This window comes from Panicum virgatum, chromosome 6K (genome assembly GCF_016808335.1).
Source record: "Panicum virgatum strain AP13 chromosome 6K, P.virgatum_v5, whole genome shotgun sequence".
Lineage (NCBI taxonomy): Eukaryota > Viridiplantae > Streptophyta > Magnoliopsida > Poales > Poaceae > Panicum > Panicum virgatum.
Genome location: NC_053141.1, coordinates 3,348,257 through 3,358,072, shown reverse-complemented (window position 1 = coordinate 3,358,072; position 9,816 = coordinate 3,348,257). Strand labels below are relative to the sequence as shown.

The 9,816-nt window shown below is 47.5% G+C and overlaps 1 protein-coding gene and 1 long non-coding RNA gene across 4 annotated transcripts; both read left to right on the top strand.

The window, feature by feature from the left end:
* The first annotated feature begins 239 nt into the window (after nt 1-239).
* On the top strand, nt 240-4,559 carry LOC120711272. 2 transcript variants are annotated; one of them, XR_005690229.1, is made up of 5 exons: nt 240-1,894; nt 1,983-2,079; nt 2,645-2,801; nt 3,932-4,037; nt 4,261-4,559. It is a non-coding gene; the product is annotated as an uncharacterized LOC120711272 (long non-coding RNA). The 2 variants fall into 2 exon arrangements; XR_005690228.1 differs by having other exon boundaries at nt 2,645-3,837.
* Nucleotides 4,560-7,881: 3,322 nt separating this feature from the next.
* On the top strand, nt 7,882-8,859 carry LOC120711271 (ethylene-responsive transcription factor RAP2-13-like). Of its 2 annotated transcripts, none has more exons than XM_039996738.1 (2): nt 7,882-8,109; nt 8,380-8,859. In XM_039996738.1, exons 1-2 carry the CDS (start codon nt 7,903-7,905, stop codon nt 8,851-8,853), a joined length of 681 nt encoding a protein of 226 aa, XP_039852672.1. In that variant the 5' UTR covers nt 7,882-7,902; the 3' UTR covers nt 8,854-8,859. The 2 variants fall into 2 exon arrangements, with proteins under 2 accessions (XP_039852672.1, XP_039852673.1); XM_039996739.1 differs by having other exon boundaries at nt 7,882-8,117; nt 8,388-8,859.
* The last annotated feature ends 957 nt before the right edge of the window (nt 8,860-9,816 follow it).

Sequence of the window (9,816 nt, the reverse complement as noted above, 5' to 3'; positions counted from 1 at the left end):
CTCACCGGAGAGAGAGAGAGCGAGCACGCGGAGGGACAGCGGGAGCGGAGGTGCGCAGGCTAGCATGGCACCGCGCGCAGCTCTCAGCTACGGCGAACGCCGTCACGCGCCCCTGACCGGCCGCCGTTGCGCGCCCGCCGCCTCAGCCGCCGGGCGATCTACCGCCGCGTGCGTCTGTGCTCAGGGCCGCCGCTGTGCCGTGCTTCCATTCAGGGCCGCCGCGTCCCACGAATCGGCTAGAGCTCCGGCCGCGACCAAGGGGGAGATAGAGAGGGACTCTGCTGCCGGCCCGAGTTCCGACTGCGACCAGGGAAAAGAGAGAGAGAAAGAGTGGGGAGGGACCGAGGCGCACGACAGCATGCCCCCGCGCGCAGCTCTCGCCCGTGCCGGCCGCCGCCGCGCGTCCCGCGGGCTGACCGGTGCGTACCTCGCGTAGGAGTCCCGCCGCTACCTCTTCTCTGCCCCTGCCGCGACACCCTACGCCCGCCGCCACCCACGCCCCCTGCGCCTCCGATCTTGTCTGGTCTCAAGCAATCCTTCCATCGGCGACGCGGGGCGGGAGTACAACGGTGTGTCCCGGGTGATGGCTTCTGCAGACTTCGAGCATTGCGACTGTTCTTCTCCACATCGAGAGCAAGCAGAAGATGAAATTCCCATGTCTCCGCCTCTCACCAAAGATTATCCCGAGCAAGCAAAGGGTGAAGCGAACGGAGCCGGAGCCGCGGCAGCTTACCTGCGGGCAGAGTATGGTCGTCGCTGGAGGTCGCCCCGTCACATATACTCTATTGCTGCATCATCCTGTTCAGGGCTCCTCTCCTAATCCTTTTTTTTGTCAGATAAACACAACGAATTCAGCGGAGCTCTCGCAGCTATGGATGCCTTTGATCCAAGAGTGGATGAATATTTGCTGTCTACGCACACAAGGTGTTCGACTATATGGGTCAACCGCCATAATCACATCTCAAATGGTCACCATCACTCACAGCAAACCTGCATCACTGCTCTCACCAGAATAATTAAGGCAAGTGCCATTGCTCAATTTACATGAATAACGCTGTTTCATTTAAAGTAACTACTGATTTCGTTAGGGACAACTGAACCATGCATTTTCCTACTTGATTAGACCTTTTCCAAATGAAATTTCTAATCCAATGTATCCTTGATTCCGTAAATTGTGCAATTCAGTTCAATAATAAGTTTTTAAATTCCTATAATCAATGTGCTAACGGACGACACTGACATCTATCACATCCAATGTTTATTGATAAGTAGTTTCGATTAGTTACTCTACAGAAAATAGACAGTGCTTATAAATAAGTGTTTTACATTATCTGTTGCCGACATCCACGTTATGAAGCAAAGGCTCTCAAATAGTAAATTAGAAGCCGCTTTGTACAAAGCCTGGTTAATTTGCATTTCTATATAAGCACTCATACTGCATTGAGTAGTTATGAACTTAGAAGAATTATCTGCTGGTATTATCCGGAATTCTTCTAGTAGTACAGTAATTGGAATTTCAAATGTGAGCAAGTTGGTTTGATGCTTGCTGGTATGGGAGCTTCGGTAGATGTTTTCAAATGGTAATTATATCTTTATTCATGTAAATTTTATCTGCTTTACCTAATTTACTCCATGGCACGCTCATAAAATTCCATTTTCTTCGGTCATGGATGCAAATTAACATAATTGCTCTGTATGGAAAGATTCAAAGTAATCTGTTCATGCCATACATTCAATATCGAGGTTACCGAAGTGCAATTGTATCAGTAGCATAATTTCTTCTGGACCTAAACACTGCCTATCTGTGCTGTTGTTAAATGTTAACTTATATTGATATGTTTTCTATATGTGGTAGGCAAGGGCTCGTTGGGAAAAGAGGCAAGCAAAAGTCTTGGTACTGTTCGGTTGCACTCACCTTATGCAATGGTTTTTAAAAGAAAAAATATAAATGTTTCAAATCTAAATCTGCATTATTTTTTCAGAAAAAAGTCAGAACACAGATGGTGAACCAAGAGAATTCAGACACAGGCAGGTCTTGGAGCGATGTTTGGGGATCCCCACCACGAGATCAAAACAATGGTAATGCTAATAGATTATCATACCTCAGAAGTACCCTTGTTACTCTGTAGTATTTAGTATACCTCAGAAGTACCCTTGTTACTCTGTAGTATTTAGTAAATGTGTATCCACTTAGGGGCTGATTGGCTCACTGCATCTCGGCCAACCAGGCCCGCCGGATGCAGGGAAGCCTTGATTGGTTACCTGTGGAAGGTTCTTGGCCTGGCTTCACAGATGCAAAAACAGCGCTGCAGCCTGGCTCACGGGATACGGAGAATTTGCTCGTTTCTCCCTAGCCAGGTTGACGTGGTGCAAGGTGAGCGCTCGGGTAGCGTGCAAACAGGCTAAAAGGCAGTTGGGTGCACTAGCTATGCAGGTAACCAAACAAATTCACTATCTAGCCTGGCTGTGAGAGAACGGAAACCAAACAAAGGGTCTCTGCACCTTGAAAGCTTGGCCGGCGGGGGCCTGTATGTATGGCTGATACGAGCCAAGCTGCAGTGGGAAGAAAACCAATCAGACCCTTACTGTCTCTCTACCAACTCTTGTATTGTTGAATCTGATTATTGCTGGTGGATACTGTCAGAGGAAGAAGCATCGGAGAGAGCCAAGAGAGCGGCGGCTGCTGCAAGACGGTGGTGACAATACTCAAGGCAAGGCGCAGACAGGCCTTCGACATACAAGCTTCCAGAGGCAGTGGGCAACAAAGATTAGTCCACTGAATAGAGAAAACTTCTACCATGGTTTGGCCAAATCTGGTAAACCTTTACTGTACAGTGTCATTGTTTGCAGATGTGATGCGAAGGTTCGCTTTGCCTTCCCAGTGAATGAGTAGAGATGGAAATGGATGGCTAATGTTTTCTTTGTAGTTGGGTTTGAGTCTCTTAACTGACGTTTATGCCTTTAGATACTGTTCCTAACATTGGATCTGTGATAGTCTCCGCGGTTTCTGTGAATTTATGATTATTCTGCAAAAAGAAAAAAAAAGAAAAGAAGTTCTTGATCTGATTGAGTCCTGATTAGTAGAGAAGTGATGAACTTTAAGCAAAAATATAGGCCAATTTCACCCGTAGTGCTTGAGAATACGATTTAACCTGTGCCATGGCTAGGTGCTCTTGTGGAGCTACCGAATTTGACATCCATGGTAAAACTTGCTTCATATACATTTTCCGACACCATTCCATATAAACTTAGCTAAGCTACATGTCCAATCATGCTTCAGTCTGATTGTCTGTTATTCATTGCTGTTATGTTCTGAATGTCTGCTGCGTGGACGCTTCTCTTTCTGTTCTATCATCTCCTATAGGTATTGCTATCCACCCAAAATAGTTTTTTGGGAAGCATGAGGTGTGCACCATACCCTGGCTTCAGTCTGATTGTTTTAATGTTCTCCTATCTTCTAACTACTAGGAATTTAATGCATTGATCCCCCACATTTGCATCTATCACTTGAAGCATCACTTGCAAGACAATGGACATCAAAATAATTCTGAGTTTTTACATGTTTTACTGCTATTATTGGATTCTGTGCACCAGATTGCCATAATTGTCAGTTTCAGCTTTTAATGTTGCATGCTTGACTATACTGAAATTTCGGTGGAGACTTCATTTACTGTTCTTTCGTTCAAGTTGGTTATTCTGATCCCCTAGCTATTTGAAATAATATATGTCTAAATTATGGACTCAGTCATCTTGATTTCACAATTTATTTGAGAGATGTGCAGTAAGCGTAAGCTATATATAGTAGTATGCCCACTGTTGTGGACCTTCAAACATTGTGTAAGTAGGTAAACTTGGCATACATCTTACCTATTTGTTTCCACTCTTATGAAAGAACTATAGATCTGAGTATATTTGGCTACATTTATTTCAGGTAACTGATTACATCTACAACATACTCTGTTCTACCTCCAGCTGTGATCATTGCTCTTGTGATCGACTGCAATTCGTCTGATCTCAAGCTAGCAGTGAAACATGTGGTATGAATCTCTGATTGCATTTATTTCTACTGCAGCATCTCTCACCACTTTCGGTCCCTAGGATGTTGTTTTGAGCAGGAAATGGCAAGCCTGAAGACAAACCAAGCAGTCCTTAATTCTGCTCATTATAGTGCCTATCCATTGACTCTACATGGAGCCAGGTTATCGAATCAACAATATCCAAGATTCTTTCGCTAACAGCATGCTCGACATATGTATGCAGAAGCTTCTACCTTCCTGTACATACAGATGATTGCTGAGAAGGATGAGAGGAGTTGCCTGAGCAGATTACCCATTCGATCATGAAAGTTCCACTTTGTAAGGTCGATTTCACATTTGAATTTGATGGGTGATGGATACAAGTAGAATATGCCATAAAAATAGCAATGATCAATCATATGTAGATCATACTATTTATCTTATTAATTATATTGGACGTATGTCACCAAGATATATCTTGGACATATTTGTCAAGATACAAGCATTCAGGAGATATTTCTACAATTGAAATTAGTTTACAAAGCTTGATTTGTCTCATTTTCGTATATGGTATCAACATTTTTTCCTTGCAATGAATCCTATCACAAATATAATATTTCTGTATTTCAACCATTTGATCTATTCCATCATACATATGGTTAACATTTCTGAAACACTCTGCTTGAAGTAGGATTTTATGGTCTACTCTGAATGATGACACCATGGAGAATCATGCTTTGTGAATACTCTTAAATATACCAAGCATGGTTGTAACACCTGAAGTTGCCCTATCAGAAATCATGCAATCAGTAAACATAAAAGATTACAAATGATGAGAGCAGTCTGAAAATCTGAAACAATAAATATTATATGCATGAATTAAAGTTCACATGAACTACAAATATACGTGCAAAATATAGTCCACACACTGGTCATACGCGGCAACGTCGCGACCATTTCTAGTCTCTAAAAGACGAAACGTGACCCTGGAGTTGGCACCTCATTCGTCCACGTCGTCTCCTTTTTATCACCGTTGGATTTCAATCGGACAACAAAAACGAACACTCCAGCAGGCGTCTCCCGAGCATTCTCGTCTTCTCGAGACTCCTCTTCCTCGTGTTGTGCCTCCGTCTCCTCCGGCCATCAGCGGGCTTTCTCCGCCCTCGGCAACCCCGCCGCACCGTCCGTCTCTGTGCTTCCGCTCCCGCCTCGGAAACCTCCCAATCGAAGCAGCCACCACGCTGCCACCTACCTCCCACAGAGCCCAGCAGCAACAGCAAGAAAGCCCCCATCACCGCCGTAGAATCGAATAGGGAGAAGGAGAAGAGAGACCGAACAACTAGATCCGCGCCATCGCCGCCGCTCGCCCATGGCTTATTGCAGCCCAGAGCTGCAGTCCGCGCTAGCGACCCCTCGCCAGCTTGTGCGCTGTATCATCAGGGGCAGGCGCTCTGCCCTGCGGCCTGCGCGGCCGCTCCCAGGTAGCCACGCGCTTCCTCCTGCAGGGGCCTCCCGCCCAGCAGCTGCTTGCACCTGCAGGGGCTCCGCCACGGGCTCTCCTGCCCAAGCTAGCTTACTGGCTTGGCGTCACTAGTGGCTGCTTGCCGGAGTGGAGAGAGAGAGGTAGGAAGGAGGGTGAGAATACTAGGGGAGGCGGCGGGAACCAGATAGAGATTGAGAGCTCACTCAGATCAATACTCTCTCTTCTTTAATTCAATAAATGTTAGTCTAAAAAAATTAGAGAAGAAGGGAACATATGTGGTGTTTATCTCGGAATCGATATATTTTTCTTTAATAGCATAACTAGCTATATATGCTTTACAACCCCATTCAACAATGCAAATAATTTTCGCCAGCTCGTTCATTACTTGTTCTTAGAAAAAAGAAGCTAATGGTTTAGTGTGAGAGAAAAATATTGTAGGTTAGCTGGAGAAGCAGCCAGCAGAACAGAGACTGTTTGGTGTGAAAGAATGAATCTTGAACCGTTACCCGTTTGGTTAGCTTAGAAATTCCTAAAAGTGAAACTGTTCACAACTTTGACCACTAATTAAGGGTATAAAAAATCAGTTTACAAAATCAATTCCAGAACCCGTGCACTAGGAATCCTGACAAATCTAATTAGACTTTTGACCGCATAAATAGATGATGGTTACTGTATCATCACTGTGGCCAATCATCAATTAATTATCATCATTAGATTTGTTGCAAAAAGTTACACCTATTTTTAAATTTTTTTTGTAAATAAGCTTGGTTCTAAGCTTCATGTACGAAAGATTCCCCATTTTAGAAACTCCAACGGTGACGCAGACATTGGTTCTCGTTCTGGGTCTGGGTCTGGGTCTGGTCTGAGTCTGGGCCTTGTTCCTTCTATTTTACGTATTCTGTGCAGTTCCCAGCGGACCCCAACTGCAATCACTTCTTTTCTTAGGCTTGCTCCAACGGCGCACCCCAAACGGCCCCCCACCCTAGTTAGGGGGGCGGGGGGGAGCGAGCGCTCCAACGGCTCCCCCCACAGCTCCTCCTACATGTGGGGGGAGTTGAAACTCCCCCCACATATAGAGTGAGTTTCAACTTCTCCTATATCTTTAATCACATCGTTTCTTCGCGATATTAATCCCGTTTGAGCCCCGTAACATAATGATAATGTGTATTATGACAGTACAAATACTGTATGATTTTTTAAATTCAAAAACGTTAAATAAATATTTAGTTAATGAGTGATAGTATATAGGGGGAATAGATATGGAGAATGGTTGGAGAAAAAGAGTTATAGGGGATGAATCTTTTAGAGGGGGATAATAAAATATAGTAAATAGTACGTTTGGGAGGAGTTGGATGGGGGAATGGTTGGAGATAGGCTTAGCTGGGGTCATACCGTCAGATAAACAGTAGGGAGTTGCCACGAGATAAAAGAAGGCAGGACACCCGCGGCCGGGGCATCGACTTGGCACTGCCCCGCACAGGCTGTGAGGCGGAAAGGTCCTTCGTTCATCCGGGCTGGGAGCTGCTTGTAAGCTTCCTAAATCATCCCCTTCTCCTTAATTCTTGCTTTCTTTTCTTTAATTTCGTCCGCGTGACGCAAGTTGGATTTCACCCCTGGATATCTCTTCTTCGCCGCGACGCCGCCGTGTTTTCTTAGGTAAAAAAAAGTGGTTAGGGGGTTGATTCCTCTATACTGTTCGAAAGGATTCATCATCATTCCTACGGATTCAGATCAGACTAGCCGAACTTGTGCTACATACAGATCGACCACCCACCTATTGGATTAGCTTGTATGTATGGTGTTCTTTTAGCTTGTCTACCAAATCATCCCCTGCTTCTCCGTAGTATTTTCTTCGTCTGGATGGGTTGACTGGTTGCGTTTCTTCTCCCCCCAACTGTTCTTGAGAAAAAAAAGGAGAATTAATAGATCATATAAATAATACAACTTTCCGATCCCCTGGTCACAAATCGATTGGCTAGAATTAATAGGACTAGACTAGGCGTTGTTCTTAGCTCAGAAGGCTGATTTTTGCATCCGAGACCTGCAATCTGTTTTTCCGATCCATTTCTCTCTCTTGCATGTTCATCTGTTGAGATTTGTTCGTCAGGCACGCATGGCGGAGTCGAGCACCCAAGGGCGGCGAAAGCAAGCTCGACGCAAGTTGGCACCGCGGTCCGGCGTGTGGGCGCACTTCACCCGACTCAGGGATGGCGACGGCAACGAGATCGGCAAGGTGGAGTGCAACCGTTGCCGTGATCAGCTGAGCGCAAGGCATGGCACCACCAGCTTGTGGAAGCACTTCAACAAGGTGTGCGGCGGGCAGGAAGCTGATGCTGCTGTTGGTGTGGGGGCAGCACGTCCGCCACATCACCAGCCCCCCCCCCCCCCCCCCCCCCCCCGCTCATGCCAGCAGTGACGCCGCCTTCCCCGGCCGCCAGAGCCCAGGAGCCCGAGCTCCACGACCCGGCGCCGCAACCGGCGACCCACCTCAGCCCGGCACAGGTGCAGTTCATCCCCGCCCAGCTCCAACTGCAGCGGAGCAAGCCCGCTGTTCCCGTGCCGCCGGCGCCGGCTCCACATCGGCCGCAGCAGTACCGCGGCGTGCGGGAATGCCACTGTGACACACCGGTCCACGATTTAATATGATTAATAGAATATTCATACCAACAAGTTGCAATTTCTTTTCCGAAAGTCGGTCTCGAAAGAACTCCGAGGTTAAGCGTGCTTGGCCCGGAGAAATTTACCGGGAAGTTCTTTCCGGGTGCGCACGAGTGAGGACAAAGTGTGCAGAAAAGACTGGTGTTGGTCTGTGAAGACAGTCTATGTCCTAAAAAACAGCCAGATGTAAGCGGGCCCGACCTCGGGGAGGCGGGACGTTACAGCCACTGCGTCAAGTGGGTGGCCGACATCCGGCTGCCCCGGAAACGCACCCGCCTGTGGCTGGGGACGTTCGACACCGCCGAGGAGGCCGCGCTGGCCTACGACCAGGCGGCCTACCGCCTCCGCGGGGACGCGGCGCGGCTCAATTTCCCCGAAAACGCGGCGTCCTTGGTGCCCCTCGACCCTGCCGCGGAGGCCAAGCTCCAGGCCATCTTCGCCCCTATCGCCGCTGCGTCGTCGTCGTCCAACAACGCGAGGGCCAGGAAAAAAGCGACACCCATCAACCTGGCTGCGTCCCCGACCCCGGACAACAGCTCCTCCGTTGGAACCTCAGGGTCCGAATCGGACGACGAGATGTCGTCCTCCAAAACGTGGGCATCGGAGATGGCGCAGATGAACTTCAGCGAGACACCATGGGACGAGGAAGAGAGCTTCGTGCGCCGCAAGTATCAGTTCTCATGGTTTTCTAAATAGCGGGCTAAGGGAAAACAGCTAATAGCAGGCTAAATAAAGCTATATCGGACTATAGCGGCTAAATTACACATAAGTTCAAATAGCGGAACATGCCTGAAATAGTTATAGCGGTTTATAACGGAAGCTAGTTCTTTGAGATCGACTGGGATTCTTCTTGAACAATCTGCCTGCCATTGATGTAATTCATTAGTAATAGCGGCAGCTTCTGTTCGTGGTGACAGCAGTAGGAGCTGCATGTCTTTTTCGGAGAATAATTCTGATATGGTATGACTTCGCTGTTTCTATGAGTTTGAACCTGTTTTCCAGACCAACTCAGCCAACCCAAGAAGGCGAAGTTTAGTGAAGTAGAGTAAATTGGTTCCTTGATCCAAACAGGCCCTGGTTTGGGTGTCTGTCTCGCACTCTGGCCTGTTTTTATCCTGAACAACAATTTTGTGCAGCTCCAAAGACGGTGCATTTCTCTTTTTTTTCTTCTTTTGAGCAAATTGGAATTCTCTTTTCAGGTGTGGGTTTGGTTCCACATCTGGTTCTGTTTTGTCTATCTCCTTACGATGAAACCTGGCCGGAAACTGGAGCACACATTGGGCCACGTCATTGGATAATCTGAACCGTCCGTTACCGTACTAAGTTAAATCAAACCGTCAACAGCAGGTCTAGCGCGTCGTCCAGCTCTAGCATTCTCCCGACCCTTCTCATTCTCAAACAGCTCGGAGCTCGCTAAACGCTCGAGGTTGAGGCAGCCAAGCGCACTCGCCTACCTCCAAGGCTCCACCATCGCCGTCTCTCTCACTGCGGTGGCCATCGAGGGGCTCCGATCCCGCTCTCCATGCCGATCTCCCCCTGCCGCTCACCCTCTTCCATCTCCCTGCTCAGATCTTCCTCTGGCACTGCACCTCCCTTTCCCCTCTCCGCGCATAGCAGGAGCTTTGCACATCATTAATCTGAAACTTAGCTCATATGTTG